General features: G+C 38.9%; 1 protein-coding gene across 1 annotated transcript; it reads left to right on the forward strand.

Annotated features, from left to right (window-relative positions):
* The first annotated feature begins 3,325 nt into the window (after nt 1-3,325).
* LOC114546187 (60 kDa lysophospholipase) lies at nt 3,326-22,743 on the forward strand. Its single transcript, XM_028564874.1, has 19 exons — nt 3,326-3,391; nt 4,130-4,235; nt 7,188-7,361; nt 7,468-7,601; nt 12,479-12,659; nt 14,445-14,572; nt 15,644-15,751; nt 15,947-16,072; nt 16,179-16,262; nt 16,864-16,990; nt 17,072-17,184; nt 18,507-18,692; nt 19,456-19,569; nt 19,673-19,792; nt 19,947-20,042; nt 20,445-20,608; nt 21,921-22,007; nt 22,481-22,580; nt 22,672-22,743. Exons 1-19 carry the CDS (start codon nt 3,326-3,328, stop codon nt 22,741-22,743), a joined length of 2,286 nt encoding a protein of 761 aa, XP_028420675.1.
* The last annotated feature ends 1,569 nt before the right edge of the window (nt 22,744-24,312 follow it).

Genomic DNA, 24,312 nt, shown 5'->3' on the forward strand with positions numbered 1-24,312 from the left:
ATAACATAAATCTTTATGTTGTTGTTGTAGTACAATGAAAATGAAGCATTAGAATTAATATTGTGAATTTGAATTTGCCAGGTTGCAATGGAAGAGTTAATAATGCCTAAATGTGTAGGGACTCAGCAGAGGACTCTGCCTGTGTTCACGGGATTTAGGCATGGGTTTGTGTGTGTGTGTGTGTGTGTGTGTGTGTGTGTGTGTGTGTGTGTATGTGGTGGGAGAAATTGAGCCAAATTTGACAGCCAATATTCTCTGACTGGTCACATTTGACAGGTAGCACGATGTGTTACGTTTTCTTCAGAGACATTTAGAATTAACTAAAATTGTGACATATTTAGTTGTGTTGGAATAGTTGGACATCATGAAGCCTTGTTCCAATCAAAAAGGGTACTTTTTACATGTCTGAACTCAAGTCAAATTGGACCTTTACACAATATAAGGGTTGATAAATAGAATGAGGAATTCTGATGGTTAAATCCCACCTTGCCGTGGTCACACTTACTCTAATTACAATAAAAGCTTTATATGTATAACACGATCATTTGTATTCATGGTCATTACGAAGCACCTGACAGAACATTTCCACCAAACTGCTGTCTGAACACACAGTGACTTCCTGTCAGCAAGACACTGAATTTGAAACCTGTCTAAGTTAGCAGGTTATTTGAATCCTGTCAAACATGATGGACTGAAAGTCAATGTTAGGAAATATCTTAAGCAAAAAAAAAACCACAAATCTAACAAATTATTCTGGTTCAAAGTTTTTGATCCTGAAATATCCTCACGGTGTAAGAGTAATGTGAAAAGAAAATTTTCTTGCCACGATTAAGAGTATAAAGTGACATGTAATCCATCATTTGTTTGACAACATGCAAACATAACCTGTCCTGGAGGCCATCACTTCACTCAGACACAGAAGCATTAAAGGGGTGATAGAATGATTATATAGGGTATTTTACACTGTTCCTTAAGGTCTCCTAATAGGGTATGTGACATTGGTTGGGCTGAAAATTGCCTGAATGCTATTTTATTGGGCCCTTAACTACCCTGTGAATATGGCTCTATATGGAACAAAAGCATTTCTTCCAAATATGGTATGCTCATGAATGAGTTGGGCGCTGATTGGTTTGAGCAAACTACATAGAAACACATGGGAGAGTTGACAGCAGGTCTCATATTTCAGACACTGCAAAGTTATACATTGTCGGGCTATTTCATTTTTAAATTCACTTCTGAGACTTTTTTAAGCGAGAAATCAACAAATATGGGCCGTTTTATGAAAACTGATGGCCAATTGCAAATATGGTAAGACTGCGTGTTGGAGTTCAGAGCTGGTGCTTCCTGTCTTGCTGCCTCGCCGCCCGGCCTGCCTTCCTTCACAGACCCCGGCCTGCTATGAGGTACTTGGAGCTCCGTCACAGCTGGCAGCCCACAGCACTCCATACCCGCACAAAGTCACAGTTTTTTGGGCTAATGGACAACCAAATGCCGCTGCCCTGACAGAGCTCCAGGGCCTGCAGCTCCCATCTTACTGCTAGCTAGATGGCCCGTGTGTGAGAGTGAGAGCGCGGTCAGCGAGCTTGTTTCCCCAGCAATCTCTTACCACATATTACACACATGTCACTGTGTGTCGCGACCGCCAGCGCAGCTATAAATACTCACGGCGATCTCATGATGTCACATTTGTATGCGCCAGCTGCGCTGTGTCCAGTATATAACACGCTTTAGTGTGACGGCGTTTAGTCAGTTTTTAGTGTGACAGCACTTATTAAATTCAAGCAGGTAATGATGAAGATAGCTCCTCACCACTTTTTATTAAATTTTTGGGAGGATGATTGGGATTGATTAATTAAATCAAGTATGTGCAGCCAGTGCCTAGTGATGTCTAGCAATACAAAACTAACATACTACAAAGTTCGGCATTTTCTTTAGGCTACTCAAACAAGCTGCAAAGGAGATCCATGCTTGACTAGTTTTGCCTGACCTTCTTCTTTACTGATTGGGTGATTAGAGTTCAAATCTATTGGCTGTGGAAACCACAGGGCGGAGTTGATTATCAAAACGCCACCAGGTTTCTAAAAAGCACCTGGTGGCGTAACACGTGTGGTGGCGTTTAATAAACACCAGGTGGCGATAAATAGACGTGTAGTGGCATTTAGTAAACGCCAGGTGGCGCCACACATTCTAGTTCTAAGTTCTAAACGCCGTGAGAATTGTGACCAATTGTGACCCTTTTGGCTTTGGCATATATTACTACTCACTACCTTAAACGTGCTGTGACCACGACATATGCTTCCAATTTAAATACCTTACTTTACATTTTCATGTTGGCCACCACGAAAAAAACTACCAAAACGTCGCCGAGAACACAAATCAATAGATTACAATAACGTGACCATTTCACGTACTGCCATGAGACTGGGCTGGTCTATGAGATTGCAATAGAAGCCTGTATATTACTATTATGACTATAGAATACATGTGTCAAGGATGAATAAATTAAATTAACTTCAGCTGGAGTCCGATTTACTACGGTAACACTGTTGACCGCATCAGTGATCTCTTTCCATTCCGCATTCTTTCTACAGCCTTTAATAACAGTTTTCAGGCTGCCAAAAAGTACACACGTTAGTGCAAATGAACCTGATGTATCAGGTTTTCAATCTCCACCTCTGAAAAGTGCTGCTTCTCAATTGTAGGGGCAAGGCCTCAAAACCGAGAATATATTGGGGCTTGGTATTTAAATTACGATCGTTGGTGTGATACGAATGTTTCACGAATCACACGTGAAGCCTGTCGTAAGATGATTTCTGCGTTCATATCTGTGCTGGTTTCTAGGTTAGGTTGATTAATGAGGGCCATTGTGTATAGGACAGAGAGTGAGTGGCTGAAAAAACGTGTGTGTGTGTGTGTGTGTGTGTGTGTGTGTGGGATGGACAGGGAGAGAGACCGCAAGTGTTCAAATGTATACCTCAAAGTCTGTGTGTGCTTGATGTTGGGTGAAACCCTAAGACCCTGCAAAACCTGTGGAATAACTTAACATAACAACCAGAACCTTCTTTTTTAGCATCAATGTGTGTGTGTGTGTGTGTGTGTGTGTGTGTGTGTGTGTGTGTACACACATGTGTGATACTGAGAGAGAATCCAAAACCACCAGAAACCTTTGTTTAGCTGTAAAAGAAGCTGATTTTCAAAGTTCTTGGAATCAACACGTGCCATTTTTGGTGTAAAAATCAGCCCATTTTTGGTGTAAAAATCAGCCCTGCAGTGCTGAACAGTCTCTCGCAGGCAGTGAAGGCTGCTAGTGCAGTGTTAACGCTCAATGACAGGTGGTATATATTGCCGGGAAAGACTTCAGTACCTCCATTGTATCACCTGGGCACCCCAGGTAAGTCTCCAGCTGTTTGGTATTTTCTTGGGAACTGGACTGCTTGGTGAGGTATCACCTTCATTCACCACAACTTGTTCCTTCAGGTGACTTTTGATATAGTCAAGGCCTATGGAATACAAAACTAAATTAGATGTCAACATTCTCTAAGATGGTTTATAACATTATTTTAAAATATAAGGATTACATAAATACGATCATCACTTGTCTTGAAGGTCTTGAATTTTGGGACGGGAATGGCAATGGTAATTAGCTCTGGATCTGTGAGCATCCGTCCAAAACGTTTTTCAAGGCCTGCTAGAAGTGCTTCAATCAAAGGCCTACAGGACTTGGAGGATATGCAGAGGTGCTGGAGCTTCGCCTGGAGTAGTGTTATTGGTACCAACCATCCCATCTGCATATTGGCCTCTCCCTGAAGAACATCAAGTGCCTTTGCAAATGGGCACATGGTTTTTGTATACTCTGCCAGAAAAGCAAGCTCAACAGGATTGAACCTGACAACAACTAAAAATAAGAATTTACAGAATTTGAGCGATTAATGAATATAGCATTTCATTCATAGTGGGAAAGTATTCATTAATCCAATTTAAACAGATCCTTAACTGCAACAAATTAAATTATATGAGTCTACCTCATATTGCAGTCAATAAATCTACAAAATAAAAAGGCAGGTACATACATTGGTATCTTTAGCGCACTGCAGACAGCTGTAATTGCTCCTTCTCCTTGTTCCCTTAGGATTCTCACAATCCTCTCCACGGGAAAGAAGAGGGAGTTCCACCATGTCTCATTGGGCCTCAGGAGCTGAAGTTTGCATTTATCCTGTGTGACTTCAGCAGCTGTGGTAGATCTTGAGCTTTTGCTCCACAGACTTGAACACTTGGAGAATGCTGAACGAGACAGCCGCTGGTACACTGGATTTGCTTTCAAGGCATCAGTGGTGGAGATCAGGTTGAGAAGGTGGCAGGAACAACGTTGATGCTTTGGCAGCTGGTATTCCAAGCCATTATCTTCATCCAATATTGTATCTGGATTGTTATTTTCAACCAGCTCACCATAGACTCTAAAGGCCTTTATAAAATTTGAACAATTGTCAGTTGTGCAAACAATCTTTTTGCGGATGTTGTACTCCACGTGTATATCGTTGAGAGCACTAGCAATGGCAGAAAAAGTATGTGACCCTTTTAGCTGTTTATACGCTAGGGCAGCACAGCACCTCTGCAGAGTTACACTATCTATCCAATGCGCAGTGACACCTATGGAACCCCGTCTGTGTGCGGTCCAGCAATCTGTGGTGGTTGCAATAAACTCAATTTTATTCAAGGCCAATATCCGATTATTTTTCATTTGTTGTGTTGCTTTCTCCACTTTGTTTTTAAGAGTGCCACAAGACATTGGACTGAAGGTGAAGCAGATCTCTTAATCCCTGCTGCTCAACTACAGCACAGACCTTGAATGACAAAATCAATGATTCCTTTATCCACACTGACCTGTGACACTCTCTTGTGTGTCACAGGCCTAAACAAATTGTTCAGTGATGTAGCCAAGACCCTCTGTTATAACTTAATATGAAATGTGAAACTTATATCTTGGTATAATTTCAACTAGCAACATATCACAGTATATATGGCCCATAGTTATTTCTTAACATTTCAATACACTGTAAATGCAGCCACTACCTCTGAATGGGTAAAGCACTGGTATAATAACTGTATGACAGCTATTATTGTTTTTTCTTTTGTGTGAACTTGCCAATTCTTTATGGCTAAGTAAAGTAAAGCTAACTTTGGATTGCTGTCATCCTTGAGTCTAGGGACTGACTGACTGTGATCTTAAGGGTCTTTGCTTGTGCTCCCCACATCCCTTTACCAAGAAAAACGTAGAGTGGTCGTGTAAAAATCTGTTCTAATGAATGAGTACTGTAAAGGTGGCCTTAACGTTTTGGACTTTACTACTTTAAATAATACATTTAAAATCAGTTGGATCAGGCGTTACCTCAGGTGTCCAGCTTGTGTGGAACTTTATTCCCCATTTTTTCTTCGTTAGGTGGTCTCAACTTTATTTTGATCTGTAACTATAATATTGACAAAATTCCCCTCAAACCAGGTCTTTAATCTTCAAACATAATTTCAGTCGCCACAGATTTTATATTTGGAAGAATACAGTACATGTTTTATTAAAAAAAAAAATCCATTTTCTTTAAACAATCGTTTGATACAAATATTTTGTTGGTCAGTCAATTATTTAAACAAGATGGTCAACTTTTTTCTTATTCGGAATTTCTTCAGCAGTATGGTGTCCCTGTTACTCCTAGGGAGTTTTTGATTGTTTTCGATGCTATCCCCACAGGTGTAATTGCACTTTTTAGAGGTTTTAGGGCTGATGGTAACCTCCCTGTTTTAGGTAATATACTCGTTACTAATGTTGGTAGAAGTTGCTTCTCTCCACACTGTCAGAATATTAACAAAATAATTTCTCAACTTTTTCAACTTGACGTCATTAGTACACTCTCCTCTTTATCACACTAGTCCAGCTTTGTTGGAGCAAGGTCTGGCTTTTGCCGCAGAAGTTTTTTCTGACTAATAAAGTCAAAAAGATTTCTTATAAAATGCTTCATAGGTTTTACCCAACCAACCATTTACAGAAGCTCAAAAAAGACATTAATGTAAACTGTAGATTCTGTGGGAATCAAAGAGAAACTCTTATGCATTTATTTTGGTTATGTACGGTGGCCGACAGGGGCAAATGCCCTGCAACTTCAGAAAACACATGCAAATAGACAAAACACAAGCAAATTAAGAAAACAACTTCATTAATTTGACAACACATGTGCAGCATTCAGCAAACGCGCTGCATATACCCACAACACAACCAAATATACAAACGCGGTGCAATTAAAAAACGATGCAAAAAGAAAAACCAACCCCGAAAAAAGAAGCTATGCAAAAAGAAAAACAACTTAATTAATTTGACAACACATGCGCAGCATTCAGCAAACGCGATGCAAATACACACACTCTTAAAAATACTGGGTTATTTTATTAACCCAACCACTGGGTCGAGGCTGTTTAACCCTGTATTATGTATATTCAACCCATATTGGGTTACTTTCAGTAACCCAGAAGTTGGGTTAAAGGTTTTGGACTGTGCCTCAATCTGAATAACCCAACCAATGATCATTTTAAAACAGTGGTTTGGTTACATTCAAGTTTGGGTTCCTCCTCCAACGGTCTTTTTCTTTTCCTCCGAGGCGGGAGACCACTTTTGGAAACGCTGAAGGTTTGTCATTTCTCATTTTTTAGAAAACTACCTTTGTCTTCGACAGAAACACGAGCTTGCTAGTTGTTAGTTATAATATATATAATAATAATCATTATTTCCATAACGGGACGGCCTGTAGAACTTTACTTTACTTTGCCGAAAGTAACCGTTTCTGCCCCTCTAACGGCTACCACTGATGCTAATTAAGCAAGCAGCTAGCAAGCTAGCAAGGAGTTGCTTACTACAACATTGCTTCATTGCAGTCAAACAGCAGACTTTAGCTCCGGTTACTGGTTATTTACTTGATCTTGATTCATAGCCGGATAGGAGGAGCGTTTTAGCTCTGATAATCCAGTTAGCAACAGTGCTCCAGGTGCAGACAGAGTCTTTGTCTCAAGGTAGAAATTATAACATCAACATAACCCTTAGATTTGTATATTTGGATTTGTGCATTTTTCGAGCCATAAGCTACTCTATGAAAATAGATAAATAAACTATGGTAATACTTATGTCAAACTATTTTCTTTCTTTACAGGCTCCAAAGACGACATTGCCCTGATGGTTCTGCCAAGCCTGATTCCACCTGCAGTCTTCAGAATGGGCCGAAAGACCGTGAGGACTACATTGTCTGACGCCATCAAGGCCTTCATCGATCTTAAGCCTGTGAGTAGTCCTAGACTCACGCAGCCCCTTGGATCTAGTGATGCAGGTCTTTTAATGTAAAATCTGTTAGAAAACATTAGCTGTCAGCTGGTCAGAGTCTTTGTCATTCAAGTACTTTTTTATGGAATATTATATATTATTATTATTTGCAGGTCGGATGGTGGAGTACCTTCAGGCAGCAGACCAGGCCATACCCCTGCACCCTGGTGTTGGGAGGCGAGGACTGCTGCTCACAGCCATTCACCGTTCTCAGTGGGCCCTGGAGCACAACAGCGTTGTCCAAGCTGTACATGTTTGTTTCAAATGTTTACATGTGTTTGATATCAATTTCCCAAAGCAGTGTTTCTCTGCTTGGGGATAGTAATGTGGCCCCATGCGTTTGTTTTTTGGAAATGCTCATGCATAAGGGAATTTTCTCTCTTTCTCTCTCTCTGTCTCTCTCTCCATTTCTAATATTTAGGAGGAATATAAGGAGGAAATTAATTATTGTTAATAATTGTTGCTTGGTATTAGTCCAGTTATTTGATACACATTTTGAAATGAGGTAGGGGTAATGTAGGCCCCATGTGTTGCTTCTTTGGAAACGCTCATGTGATAAGGGAATTGGGCTTGTTATTCTTATTCCAGTTTTTCTCTTTTAAATGAGTAATTAAATATTGTTCAATAAAATCAGTGACATTAATGAAGTGTATGCATTGTCTATTATTATTATTATTATTATTAATATTAAAAATATAGGGATTTTATAGATTAAAGGAACACGCCAACTTATTGGGAATTTAGCTTATTCACTGTAACCCCCAGAGTAAGACAAGTCGATACATACCCTTCTCATCTCCGTGCGTGCTGTAACGCTGTCTGACGGCTCCAGCATTAGCTTAGCCTAGCACAGATCCTGCAGGTAACTGGTTCCAACTAGCCTACTGCTCCAAATTGTGACAAAAGTGACAAAATAACTCCAACATGTTCCTATTTACATGTTGTGATTTGTAGAGTCACAGCGTGTACAAAAAACAACGTAACATGAGACACAGCAGTCTTCTAACTGCAAACAAACCGGGAACTATATTCTCAGACAGGCTTGCTGCGAGCACATCACTCCGCCCAAGTACTATATTCTTCCGCCTGAGAATATAGTTCCCGGTTTGTTTACGGTTAGAAGATGGCTGTGTCTCATGTTACATTGTTTTTTGTACACGCTGTGACTCTACAAATCACAACATGTAAATAGGAACATGTTGGCATTATTTTGTCACTTATTGGGAGCAGTAGGATTGCTGGAACCATTCACCTGCATGTTCTGTGCTGGTCTGATGCCGCTGGAACCGTCAGACAGCATTACAGCACGCACGGAGATGAGAAGGGTATGTATGGCCCTGTCTAACTCTGGGGGTTATGGTGAATAAGCTAAATTCCCAATAAGTTGGCGTGTTCCTTTAAAGAATAACTAAATGAATGGGTCAAATATCAACCCAACAAGGGGGTCAATTTAACCCAATATTTAGGCTGGTGGGCCTGACCCAGTAATGAGTTGCATTAACCCAACATTGGTGTCAGAATTACCCATATTTTGGTTAGGCGAAGCAACCCATATACTGGGTTAAAATTTCAACCCAGTTGAAAAAGTCAAAACAACCCAGCATGTGTTCTGTCCTATATTGAACCAGGTACTGGGTTGGGAATAACCCAATTTGGGTTATTTTCAGCCCAGTATTTTTTAGTGTGCACAACACAACCAAATACATAAACGCAATGCGAATAAAAACGATGCAAAAAGAAAAGCGCACAAACCCCGAAAACAAATGCAACAAAAAAACGCTGCAACCAGATTCCACAACGGAAGTTCTCCAGACCTCTAGAGGGAACAGCTAATCAGCTGGATTTTATTAGAGTTGGGTATGGCTGCATAGTAAAAAGAGAACTCCTGTCTCATGCCCTTATTAATAACATAATATAATATATTAGTAATATACAGTCTATGCTCCCGTCTCAGCCGGGAGGCTGGTGCCGTGCTCGAGCTTCGACTTTTCAAAATAAAAGCTTGCGTTTGGTCGGCTCGTCTTCCTTTGGTGTTTTGGATGATTTTGAACTAAACAGTACGGCAATCATGCTAATGAATACAATAAATTTTTCAGCAGATGTCTTACTTACAACACAATGGAGCAGGCAAAGCAGTTTTGTCTTTAAGTGCAGGCGGGATTTATTCAGTTTGATAAATCCCAAGGTAAATTGGCTGGTTTACTAAACAGGGAGGGACTATTTTAAATAGTTTATTTTTTGTATTTCAAGAGCGTATTGCTCCACAATATGAATACAGATTGGTCACTTATTTTGTTGTCTCATTGTGCTGGGAAAATGTACTTATTGGTTTCATTAACAATTACACAAATCTCACCTTTCAAAAGTACAACTGCCTTAAAAACTCAAGTAAAGTGTTGTTACTTAGTTACTTTTAACCACTGTAAGTAAAGCAAGCGATATAATGGGTACGGTGAGGTACACTAGGCCTACTTTATTTAAGGATTTTAGCTGTTGCATGCAAATTTGCAGTATTCTTCTGCAGTAAATATTAGTCACATATAGCTTAATATTATTTAAAACAAATTCTTAAAAACATATTCTGCAGTTTTATTGTAACCACATGTGTAGTACAGAAGAGTTGACACCACTGACACTGTTCCATCAAGTTTGTTGCCTTTGAAACCACCCCCCAAATTACTGACGTCAGAGTGGACGCTGTCCATCGGCGTTTCAAGGGCAAAATAATAGATAGGAGGGGTGCTAGATAAGGAAGACTCAAGTACTGTAGGCTACAAGTGTTTAAATCAGTGGTTCTCAACCTTTTTTGTGCCAGCGCCCCCCTATCCATTATTCAGGTCCCTAACGCCCCCCCAACAAATATTATGTAGGCTAATTGCCCCGAATATGAATGATTATGCCCTAATATTATCTTTTTTTTATTATCTGTTTATTTAACAGGGACCATACAAGCAAACAGTTACAATACAAAGCCCGTAACTGATGCGCAGCATATAGAGTTTATAGCTAGAGATAATTCTCAACTCTTGTCCCTGGTTGAGCATTTCCAAGAACATTATAAAACAGATACATACATAAGAAAAAAAAGAAATTTAAAGGAAAAATCATAGGCATTTCTTCATACACACACACACCTTCACTCACTACACAAGGAAAATAAGAAAAAAAAAATAGTACTAATAATAGTTAAAAATGGTTACAGTTTTGATTTGCCTTTAGCCACAACTTAATGCTGGAAGTACATTTTTTGAAGTCCGATATGACCTTAATGTCAGCTGGTAATGAATTCCATAGTCTACAGCTCTTGACTGAAAAGGCAGTCTGTGCAAAGCTTGTCCTACAGTATGGTATTGTACAGTTATGATTTGTACTGCTTCTGGTAACTCTTAGGCCTATTATTGTTGTTACTGTTGTTATCAAAAATAATCAAAAAATCAAATCATTGAATGACAAACAACACATGTATTAGTTTCCCAGGTATCAAAAAAGCCATGTGAATAGAAATTATATATATTTACAGTTTTTTTTTTAAAATGCAACTATTTGACATTCAAATTAAATAACAGCAGCCAATCAGAACGACTAGATACATAACATTCAAACTATAATTATGTATTATCAAAAGACCTGCTGCATGGTGTGAACCTCAGCACCTTTAGAAGATGACTATAATTTGAATGTCCTTTTTTGTTTGTGAAGTGACCTTGGGTGTCATGAAAGGCGCTTTGAATAAAATGTAGTATTATTATTATTATTATTATTATTATTATTATTACAAACACTAACAGTAGCCAATCAGAAACAGCTAGAAATTTAACATTCAAATCTATTTTTCATTCAAATCTATTATCGAATTCAGAGGAAAACAAGCTGGCATTTATCAAGGGGTAAAAGCAGGATTACACACAGACACACACGCGCAGGATTACACACACACACACAAACACACACACACACACACACACACCAAGTATTTTGGTGATGACAAACGACTTGAAGAACAACACCTACTATCGATTGGAAATAAGTTTACCACCTTTAAAAAGTTAGTGAGAGCGCTTTTTGATGAGTTTAGGTTAGATTTGCTATCGCCTGTCTTGCGAGTAAATAGCAGAAAAAAACGTTTGGAGAAACGCAACCCCACAACGCGCTGTTTTGTGGAGGTGTGAGAATCCCGTACAGTAAACAGTTACATCACTGCCTCTATCTCTTCCATAAGAAAGTTTTAAAACACCAAACACAAGCCCTAGACTGGCCGGGAGTTTGGGGAACAGCTGACTGTTTGACCAAACAACAAAGCACAGTCGATATCTCTCGCACGTCTCTTTTCTTTCTCTCTTTCTCCGTGAAATGAAGCTGCCTTCAGGTGCAGTAGGAAACGTTGTGTTCTATAAACGATCTGACGAAAAACTGTTACTGTGAAATATAAAGTGTACTTGTGCTAGATTGGGGATTAAAGAATACAACAGGACGTCACGGCGATTGCGTTATTTATTTGTTTTTAATCTGAACGTAGCTTTACGTAGGGACCTAGTACAGAGCTCATTTAAGATGATGCTCTGACGTCCCGTTTCCATGAAGGCAGCACGGAGCTGCGCCAAACTAAGCTGACAGAAGCACAGAAGAGAAGAAGAGTTATGATACCGGTCTCATCCAGTCGCAGTGCTGTAAACTAGCAGGTTTTAATGTTACTGACCACTGATTTTTTAGTAGTTTAAGTGTAAACATGTATTGTTATTGTGAATCTTTGGTTTAAACTATCTTTCAAACAAACGCCCCCCATGGGCACCTCAACGCCCCCCTTTCCAAAATATTGCTTCCAACGCCCCCCATCATCTTCTGAACGCCCCCTGGGGGGCGGTACCGCCCCCGTTGAGAAACACTGGTTTAAATCAAAACGGTGGTACCGCCCTCTGTTTAAATACATCACATGATGACGATGGAAGCTGCAGTTTTGCATAAAAGCCCGAAGAAATTGTACTTTCTTTCAGCGTTGCAGCACTTGAAGACCACTTTAGTCACTAGCAACAAGCGCTTTTTAAGGGGCATCACCGAGCTCACTTGGAAGTCATCATGGCGGATTCCAGCAACAACATCACATGCCTTTCCCGGGCTTTGTCACAGCCTACACTCGATTCGACAGGTGTTAGTCCTGCCGGAACGATTCCGCTGCATCCGTGCCGAAGGAGAATGTTAACGAGCTGCAACTCGACCGAGTGCGTTGAGCCGGTGACTTCATGTAACGAGACGCTAGTCCTGGTTATCAACACCGGAGGAACCATCGGGATGACTGAATCACCTTCAGGTAGCTATGGCTAAAATGGAACTCACTGTTTTGTATTTTCTCTGTCCTGTGCTCTGGGGCAACTAAAGTGTGGAAGCGCGCTAGCACAACAGATGACTTGTACACATGTTGTTCTCATGTTACTGGGAGCATGAGTCGAACATCATGCGAGTGCATCCTGAAATAGTTGGGCCAACTACAAGCTTAAACATGCTCTCTAGTATACCTAAAGGTTGTTTTGACAGTGCTATAATAAAATGCTATTGTTGTTGAAGATTTGCCTCTGAATCTAAATGAAATGGCTTGGAGATGAATCACTCTTAGATGTCAGGACATGGACAAGCAAGTGGCACTGCAGTGGGAAGTGAGTGGCAGGTTTCTGGACAGTGGCAAGAGAGTGGCACTAGTTCGGCCCCCGCCGATCTGCCGAGCTGAGCGGCACCACAGTGGCAATTTGTCCCAAATTTCCTGGGAAAACCTACTGGAGACTAGCGCGCATTATTTGTTTGTCATAAGTCATCTGTCCTAAGTTTGTTTTATGATTTTTATAAAGCTCTACTTTTTGTTTTTCATTCATTTTATTTATATTTCCACCAAGCTGCTACAGGAGTTCCACAGTTGATAGTGTCAAGAGTCACTCTGCTCTTGTATAACAGTATAGATGTCAGCAGTCAGTAGCTTTGATTAGTTAGATTGATTTGGTGTATTACTCAACAATGCCTTTAGCACTCAGTTGTGTTGCCTAAACCTAACCAAACTGTGAAAATAATAAGTCAACTAAGTTTAAAAATAGGTTTCTCACAGGATATGACCCATTCATCCACAGTGATCTCCTGGCTTTTACTCTTAATAGTACTAGGAGGCGAGTAATGGGTGTAGCTGTGAGAGATGTTAGGCTTTATAGCAGCACTTTACGTCCAGCAAGCCAGACTACTCAGCTGCTGCTTAGATGGAATAAAAAAGTGAAAAACTAACAAGTTTCTAACTAAAAATGTTTAAACAGGATTATTATTTTGAATTTATTAAGTAGCCCACATGTTTTTTTTTAAATAAAAAATAAAACCGATGATTAGTTTTTTTTTTTTTTTATTATTGTAGCTGATATAAATGACTATAAACCTAAGTGTTAGTAAAGAGTCTATTTTTATTACTTTTTTTTTATTTCAAAACGGGTGAAATCATAACCTCATTGGTGGTAAGTAAATAAATAAAAGTAAGTAAATAAAATTAATGAAAATCTAAAAAAGTTAAGCTCAACACAACTTCTAAAATGGACTTACAGCAGCTGACCTGTTGTGACAACAAACCATGCACCCACTCCTGTGGGTTTTCCCTGTAAATTAGTGAATCAAGGCAGCGTTTCTCAAATGCAGACAGATTGCCACTATGGTGCCACTCGACTGCCAGTGTCAGTAATAAAAACACTCGCTGTCTCTCCACATTTGTTCTGTTTCTAGCCAGGGTCTTTTTTTTGCCACACGACCAAACCAAGGCTATGTCCCAGTTCCTGAAACATGAGTTGACTCTACTTTGAACCATTGATAGACTGTGTGCTTTAAGATTCCTAAGAATAACAAATAAAGGGAATCCCCTTTAGTTATGAGTCTTATAAATGATTTCAGCCCCTGCAAGTGTAATTTCTTACATTTACCACCAGGGCGCAGTATGAGACTGATGTTTTGTGTTGAGATGATTTTAAATCCCCTGTACTATTCTATTTTACTGTTACTGATTAACAGTAATCCCACAGAGAGCAAGATATGAAATGTTACAATATCTCCTTTTTTCTATTTCTGTAACCCACAGGGCTTGTCCCAGAACCCAATGCATTTGTGAAGAACCTACGCAAGTTCCCTATGTTCTACGATAAGGACTATGCCGAGAAGACCCATCTGGTTGAGCATTATGGAGATAAGACCCTGGTCTTGCCGTCAGTGCACCCAGAATTCCTCCCTGCTCAGTCAGCTCATAGCTATAACTTTATTTAAAATTACAACAATATATGCTCTGCTCTTCCCACTCCTGTGCTCTTGTCTATGAAGTGTGATGGTTCATGTTCTCATTGTATTTATACCATGGTCTGGGTGAATACTCGATTCGGATTGGCTGCAGGGTGTCCTTTAAAAAGTGATGTAGGACAACTAGTAAAGGAGTTCTCACTGTTCGAAATTACTAAATAAATGTGCTGGCTACATCAGCTGTGAGTAACCACAGGTTTTATGTTTAATAAAAAAAAAAAAAACTATGCCTACCGGTGGGTTTTAATTATAGGTTATAAAACGAAAGTGTAACGCCCATGGCTAGACAAGCATATATGAAAAAAAATTAGATGTTGCATGTGGGGGCCGTGGGACGCCTGAGTTAAACTCCACTTAGAGGCGACATTAATATGTATACATGGAAAGCTCTCTTCCTTGTAATTGGAATACAAAATAAACATGGACTCTCGCCCTAACCTGAAATTACTTTCTGAAGAACCCTCAACATATATCGCATCAGCCACATAATGTCCCTCAGCTTTGCCTTTATTTAAAATACAGGGTGGCAAAGCTCCACAGAACATTAATTCTTTATTGTGGAAAGGAAAAATGGCACATTTTAAAGTTCTGCTCTCTTTAACAGTGCCAACCATGCCCCTCCCTTTTACACTTCCAAAATTCTCCCTCTGTGTTTTGGCACCCAACTGCTGAGACAGAAGGCCCGGCTAAATAGACTTTGTCTTGCATCGCAAAGTCAGTTTGGTTTTTAGGGTTCCCCTTTCCTTCTTTAAACTCACTTCTCAAATTTAACCAGAACTTGATCCAACTTTGTTAAACGAGTCACAGTGAAGATAATAATCTTTTGTTTAACCACGCGTCCTTTATGTGTTTTGTAGTGAACGTCTTTGCTTGCAAAAACTAAACCACTGGTTTGTACTGTTTTTAAAAAAAAAAAAAAATATGATAATTAAATGTGTGCATATAACGACATAAACTCATAGATAAACCGCTCTCTCTTCCAGGGAGAGTAAAATCGGAAAGAGGATAGTCTACACTTTTTTAGAGTACAACCCTCTGCTGGACTCCTCTAATATGACCCCAGAAGACTGGGCTAAAATCGGAAAGGACATTGAGGTACTTGCTGCTGGATTTATTTTCAATTGTTAGGTTTTTGATTGACTCTGTTTCTAAATAAACGCCTCATAATTTAATTAATCAATCCTATAATATTCATATTGCTCATGAAATACAACATACAGTATGGTAGAAAATGATATTTAAGCTGCCATTTAAATTATTCACACTATGTGGTCTTTTTTTCTTGTTTAGAAAAACTATGAAAGCTATGATGGTTTTGTGATCCTCCATGGCACAGACACTATGGCTTACACAGCCTCTGCCCTGTCCTTCATGTGTGAACATTTGGGCAAACCGATCATTGTCACTGGATCACAGGTAAGAGCTGCTGTCCTCAAGGGTCCAACAAACAACAACAAAAAAACAATGTGAGCATTTTAAGTATTTACTGCCCTCTTAAGAACAAGACATATTCTGTCTTCAGGTGCCGATCTATGAGTTGAGGAATGATGGCAGAGACAACCTTCTGGGGGCGCTGCTGATTGCTGGCCAGTTTGTCATTCCTGAGGTAAAGAAATGGAGATGGAACATAAATGCTACTCACCTACATATTAGATTATTAGAGACTTTTAATTTTAATTTGGCAGCCTCAAAGAGGGGAAATGTTTGTGAATGTAGGAGAGAAATTAATAAATTATCAATAAATTAATTGATAATTGAAAATAAGTCATGATCCTGTAATATGATAACCCTATATATTTGTCATGTTGAGAAAATACAGTGTGTTCGGCAAAGACTGGTGTCGACACACTATTGACGTGCAAAAGGAAACAAAAGCTCTCCTAAACGACTTGCTAATGCTTTCTAATGACAGTGTTTCACAGCTACCAGAACAGGAAGAACACAGAAAGTGTTATCTATGGCTATCTATCTACAACTGAAGTGCAGCCAAAAAGCCATTGACTTTAATTTAACTGCATTGAGGGGGTGTACTAAACGGACTAATATGTTTTATCTGACTATTGAGTTTTAATAAAAAGGATGCCAACTTTAGACTGTGGTCACAGGTTTCCATGTATATGTTGAGTCCTGTAATGTTCAAATGAATATTGTCTTTGTAGTAGAGCAAATGTTGTCCATTAAATATGTATTTGCCTCTATCTATCCAGGTGTGTCTGTACTTTTACAACAAACTCTACAGAGGGAATCGTACGACCAAGGTGGATAGTGGGAGTTTCAATGCATTCGCCTCTCCTAACATGACCCCTTTGGCCACTACTGAAGTGGACATTACAAGTAAGCCAGTGTGGTGTAATGGCTCTGTGTGAAAAATAAATGTCATTTTTCCTAATCTGTTTTCTCCATCTTTTCATTAAGTCAACTGGGATACGGTGTTGAGGCCAAGCACCACAACAAAGTTTCAAGTCAGCCCAGAGATGAACAGAAACGTGGGCCTGCTCAGGCTGTTCCCAGGGATCACCACTGATACTGTAAGTCGCTCAGCCCCCTCACTGGACCAGAGGTGTTTACTCTGTCTGTCACAGCCTCCTGTCTAGAGGGCACTTGTTGTCCTTGGTCTTTGGTTGCTATTACACACATACTTAGTATGTGTTGTTTTTTTGTTTTGTTTTTTGTTTTTTTGGGAGGCTGGAATTATTCAGCTGCTCATAGTTTGATGTATTGCTTCTTGACTGATATGTCCAGACTGTTTGTGGTACACACTCAAGACAAAATAATCATATTACAGATCAATTATTAATTGCTATATAATTTGTTTGCATAATATAACAATTCACCTAATGTTAAGATTATAAACTGATGTTTTTTCTTTATTTATGGGTAATAACACAACAAATTCAAATCAACACCAAATGATATAGTCAAATTATGAAAGGAGTAGATTTAAAAATTTGACCAGCATGCTGCAATTAAAAAAAAGGAAGACAAAATAAATTATTAGTTTTAAACTGTATTCAAATTGAAAATTGAAAATTGTGTTCTTTAAAGATAACTAACTGCTCAAAATGGCTGTTTTGTCTAACTGCAGTAAAATATAGTTAACTTTAATTTAATTGTGTTATTACCCATATTTCGTTACCTTCCTGGTCATGTAAACTGCCATCAAAGCTCACCCAGAGAAAGATGAGAAGGAGTTATGGGCCATGAGCAATCCCCATGGCGTAGATACTGTAACATTTAGCTGCAGCTCCCAATGCAGAGGCTGCTGGGAGAGTAACTTTACTGACTGAAACTGCTCCCGCTGCCCAGCTTGGCTATCAAGACTTTCTTACAGGCTTTAACTGCCTTTATGAGGCACTGTGTTGATTAGGCACCAGGCTCTTTTGTGCCCCTGTCTCTGCTATATAAGAGCTTCATTTTTAATCTGCGTCAAAAAAAATTTCATTTATTAAAAATGTATTCACATCAATAAAATACTGACCGAACCTGGCACTTTTAACTTTTAACTTGTCACCTTCTTCTGACATGTAATGGTTACTGCTCTGGTCTTGCCAAGTGACTTTATTTTTGCTAGCACCTTTTAAATTAATTGCAGTCCTTCCTGCCATTTCTGTCATATGCCATGGCTAATGATGTGGTATAGGGCCTCCCTGCTAGCCAACCAGCGACTGAGATACTGTTTCCATAGATGTCACCAGATTTTTAAGAGAGTGGATTGGTATGAAAGGCGCCGCAGGAAAAATACCATGGAATACTAATTCCTCAAATTGATTGTTCACAGTTAAGAAGCCAGTTCAGTTGGCCATAAATCATGGGAGTTTGTAATGTGAATCCTTGGCATCTCTGTGTCCAGGTAAGGGCTTTCCTGCAGTCGCCCATGGAGGGTGTGGTCATGGAGACCTACGGCAGTGGAAATGCCCCCGATAACCGACCCGACCTGTTGGATGTGCTGAAGAAGGCTACCGACTCTGGTGTCATCATCATGAACTGCACCCAGTGTCTGAGAGGGCATGTGTCTGTGGCTTACAAGACTGGCCAGGCATGTCACCTACTACTCAATACTGACCCATTTTGTGACAGTGTCCAGTTATGAGAATAAAAATAAAGAAAAGAAAAATAACAATTTTATATGTGTGTATATATATATATATATATATATATACACAGTACAGGCCAAAAGTTTGGACACACCTTCTCATTCAAATGCATTTCCTTTTTATTTTCATGATTATTTACATTGTAGATTCTCACTTAAGGCATCAAAACTATGAATGAACACATATCGAATTATGTACTTAACAAAAAAGTGTGAAATAACTGAAAACATGTTCTTTTTTTATTAATAATGGAAAAACGTCCACTAATTAACCCTGACAAAGCACACCTGTGAAGGTAAAACCATTTCAGGGGACTACCTCATGAAGCTCATTGAGAGAACACCAAGGGTTTGCAGAGTTATCAAAAAAAGCAAAGGGTGGCTACTTTGAAGAATCTAAAATATAAGACATGTTTTCAGTTATTTCACACTTTTTTGTTAAGTACATAATTCCATATGTGTTCATTCATAGTTTTGGTGACTTCAGTGAGAATCTACAATGTAAATAGTCATGAAAATAAAGGAACACATTGACTGAGAAGGTGTGTCCAAACTTTTGGCCTGTACTGTGTATATATATATATATATATATATATATATATATATATATATATATATATATATATATATATATATATATATATATATATATATATATATATATATATATATATATATTTATATAGCTATGACTATGAGTTCTCAGAAATTGGAGGATGCAGGACTGTTAGCTGGCAGTGACATGACTCCAGAGGCTGCCCTTTCAAAGCTGTCCTACGTATTGGCCAAGAAAAAAATAAGTCTTGATGAGAAGAAAAAGGTCAGTGCCTAGTTTCAAAAATAATATTGCTTTTAACAGAGATGTATAATAATAATGATCAGAAAAAGAGTGAAGCTCGGGTGTGTTTGTGTGTGTGTTCTAGATGATGTCTCAGAACCTGCGAGGTGAGATGAGTCCCGACATAGCAGGAGCCAAGCTGTGTCTGAGAGACAGGCGTTTCATCAAGGTCATCGCCAAGTCTCTTAGCACCAGCTGCAAGGAGGTGAGGGCACCGTCCATACACAGACTTCAGTAGTGTGACTACCTATCACTTCACCAAACAAACAGCTGTTAGGATTTCCAAAAACACATTTTTAAAGGAAGGAAAAACATCTTTATTTGAAAGTTTTCTGATTTAAAGTCTGTGGCGTGTACAGGAGCTGGAAGCCATCCGTGATGCCCTGACTCCCACACTGGCATGTGCTGCAGCTAAGAACGGAGACATAGAGGCCTTGGAAGCCCTAAAGGAAATGGTGAGCAACCCTACGATCTCAACTATGCATGGACAGTTGATAACCATTACCAGCTTTTAATTGTTTGTCAAACAATGTAATAACTGAACTTTGTCGATAAGGATTATTTCTTTTATTCACTTTGATTTTTGTTTATCCTCCTACTTATTTATTTGTTGCCTCTGCTCTACATGTGCTGCTCAACAGTTATACAGAAGGTTACAGAAATTGCACTGTTAAGAATAAGGCTGGCAACAGTAGGAAAAAGCTTTGGCCTCACAGATAATACTTATTACTTTATTGTTGGTCTTTCCATTTTATTTCATATTTGTTGACAATAACAAAAATACAGAATAACACCAGACCTATCTTCTATCCACCAAGTGAAGTACACCGATGTTCTCATGTTTGTCTTTGGCACAGGGCAGTTACTTTTCTCTGGGTGACTATGATGGACGTACACCCCTACATGTTGCCGCCTGTGACGGCAAACTCAAACTGGTGGAGTACCTACTGCTTAATGGAGCTACAGTCTATGCTAAAGATCGCTATGGGGACACACCCCTAAGCAACGCTGTACGCTTCAGGTAAGAATCACCTCTTTTCAAACAGTAAGGCCTGGTGTGTTTGTTTTTATCTGTCTGTTAAAGTAATAATGTCATTTATGAAGTTCCAAACACAACATTTAAAATCCCCCATTTGGCCATTAGCAACCATTGAGTGTTGCCTCGAAATATGTTGTTAATAGCTGCTATAGAGGGGACTTCATTAAATGAACTGCTGCAAGGAACAGTAGAGGATCTGGTTCTGCCTAAATAACAGGAATGGAGCAGCGGCTGTTAGAGGGGGGTTGAGTCCAGGGGAGCAACACGTGATGAAGTTTAGAGGCCAGGCAATAATTATAAAATAATTAGGCTATTCGTCATCTGACAATTTAGACAGTGTTTATTTTAACCATAGCTTTTTTTTTTTTTTTTTTTTTTGGGGGTTATTCGTTGACATTGCTGTAAATGTCTGTGAGGGAAAAGTCACGCTTAATGTTTCAGGTTTAGAGCTATGCTGAGGCTCAGGGTGAAAACGTTGTATTTGTCAAAGCTGAGCCAAATGGCCTTTGTCCTATTTTAACGGTTACTGGAATTACTGGAATTGTTGGGGCTTTGTAAATTATAGTGTGGTCTAGATCTATTCTATCTGTAAAGTGTTATGATTTGATACTATAAATAAAATTGAAGTGAATTGAATTGAAAGACACCTCCGCTCACTTTGCCCTTCCTGAATGCATTTCATGAAATGACTCTTAGAACTGGAGTTTTGAGTTTGAGCTGTCAGGATGTCACCATGTCTCCACACTTTGAATGTCACTGACATTTTACAGTGCACTACAGGCTGATGCCCATATAAGGACTGGCAGAAAGCATGGAGAAAGCAGGGTTAAGGAACAACTATGGGGAGTGTCCTCTGAACCAGTTTCACTTTTGAATAGTTTCATTGGCTGTGCCTCTACATACCTAACAACAATTAAGCATAATTTTGAACTCTTAGGTAACTTACCTTATTACATAGCAAGATCAGGTCTTATTTATAAACTCTTTTGTTACATTTAAAAGAAATTCCTGTCACCAAGTTTCACTGCAGGTGACTTGTGCGTGGGTGGTTCATTGCAGGGGAAAAAGAACTTGTTCTTACATGCCAATTACAATCACTGCCACACTGGCTCTGAAAGTCAAAGTGCATTTAATTGTTTAAAAACAACATTATATCTAAGTTATCCTTTTAACAGGCTTTATAAGTGATGCTTTTAGTATCAGCTGTTTTTAACTGAATGATATGCTAGTAATATTTATGTATTACATATAATAATAAGTATCTATATGTTTATATGTCCTCTAAATAACATAGGAACAAGGAGGTTGTGAAGCTGCTGAGAAAGACTGGAGCCCACTTCACCAAAGATGAGTTGGATGAAGCAGGAAACGAACTGTGCAGGTGAGACACACAAAAAGTCCCAAATGTATCAGTTGCTCAGCCATCATCGCAGTGACCTAAGCTACATAGCTGACTCAGGCTCAACCAGTTGTCACACTGTCACACAAACTGTAGGAATGCTCCCTGGCAGCATAGCTTTGGATCTGTTCTATGTCTCTAGTGTCGCCAGGTGTACGACACACCGGCTGGCCTCTGTTATATATGTACCTGAGATACCCAACAGGTTTTGTCAAGACGGTTCCAAGTTAAAGTTTCAGAAACACACCTTCGTAAGGTACATTGAGCATGGCTGAAGATAAAGCAAAAACATTCAGAGTCCTGAGGTCCAACACTATTGATTTATTCCTTTGATGTGCTGGCACACTTTAAGAAAAAGTCTCTTTACACAACTTGGCCTTCAGCCAGTGGCTATTTGATTGTTGATAATACAGATTTTAGCCGTATTAACTCTGTCATGTCCTTGTGTGTGTCAGCCTGGCAGCCAGCGCTGACCAGGATGGCCTGGAAATCTGGAGTCTTGCCGGAGCTGATCTGAATAAACCAGGCTACGATGGACGGGTAGCAATGGAAGTGGTGAGTTCTAGGGACATGTATTCCACTTTTAAATAAAACAATTCATGAAGTGAAAACCCTGTCTCATTAACCCTTTTTTCACCTGTCACAGGCCCAGGCTGTTGGCAATCAGCAAGTGGTGGCATTTTTAGTCCAACTGAAAGCCAAGATAACCACTAGTTAGGGCCTGAGTGCCGACAGCGGCGAAGGCCCTATTGAAACTGAAGGAATAATTGTTTCTTTCTTTCTTTCTATTCTTTTCCCGTCAAATGAATTGCCTTTTTGAGGGACTTAACATATTCAAAAACTCACAGACAGAGGGGGCCGGCTTGCATGACAGATACAAGAGAAGCTATGATCACTTTTTTAGAATAATAGAGTACTATACTGAATCCCTATAACTGATATATTCTATTATATAGAAAACAGTAAATATTGTATAGTATAAAGTTAATATATATAAAATGATGAGAATATAAAAAAAACATAGAGTAATGGATAAAATATGAAAGAAATATCCCACATCAGTATGACAGATAAAAACTTTCCACTACACTTCCCCACTTTTGATTATTCATTAATCATTATTACAAACACTTCACAGCTTGCAAACATCAAGCCAAAACAATTCACAAAGATTCCATTTTTGCCATCATTAATGTGAGTGTGTGAAGGCAACTGCTGTTTGTTCCTGTGTGGACATAAAAATCCCAAGGAGTAGAGCAAACTAAGAGGAAGGTGTTTTAGTCCTTATCCCCCTACATATGCTAGATGCTGTAAGGCTTATACAGTGTTGTCAAACTATCTCTTACTGCCCACCTGTAATCTGTAAGTAAATATGACTCTGATGTGGTATTACAATCATTTCTGACTAACCATATAGTGTTGAAACTCCAAACAATACTTAATTGTGACCTCACGTAATTATGATTTGTAACTAAAATTAACACCATACTTGATGTGAGGTTTTCCAGATTCATTTTAAGTGATCTGACAAACATTAATATGGCTTACCAATTCCAGTTATTGGTAGCACTGCATATTACGACTCGGTAATAAGATGGTAATAGTGGGGTAACAATGTGATAATAAAGAGGTAATATATAGGTAATAACATACAATCCGCTTCAATCTTCGACGTTCCATGCCTATGGTAGCATTCTCGGTATGTGAAACAGATGCTGACATACTGTTCTGATATCTTTGTTAATTATTGTCAGAAAGTTTGATGTTAAATATGTATATTTTTGATGATGATTGATAGCTCATATTAGACTGTCAGTATACTTAAGTAAGCTAGTTTGCCACTATTATCATGGGTTGTGCTACATCTAAGTATATTTTACTTTATTTAGATAAACAATAAGGGTTATACTATGTACACTGTATAACAATACATTACGTATTTCCTTTATTTCAGCTTACATGTTAGCTACTGTATTTACTACTGCATTACCGTGTTATGTAGTTAAATTGTTTTTACAATTATGGTTATATAATGTTTGTGACTCATTAATATGTAAGCAACTGGTCATTGTATTGTGTTTCATTTCCCAGTTTCACCCTTTCTAAGTCAAATAAACTGAGTTACAAAGATCGCAGTCTCCAGTGCTTGATGGGGGAAGGTGTTTAGCTGCTGGTCACATTGCACAGGGTTACATGCATGCAGGAAAAGACACATTTCATGGTAATATTAGAATAACAGAGGAGCAGAGATTACCTGGAAACTACCAGAAGCATTTAAGGTAATCTC

The sequence above is a fragment of the Perca flavescens genome, chromosome 19 (genome assembly GCF_004354835.1).
Source record: "Perca flavescens isolate YP-PL-M2 chromosome 19, PFLA_1.0, whole genome shotgun sequence".
Classification (NCBI taxonomy): domain Eukaryota; kingdom Metazoa; phylum Chordata; class Actinopteri; order Perciformes; family Percidae; genus Perca; species Perca flavescens.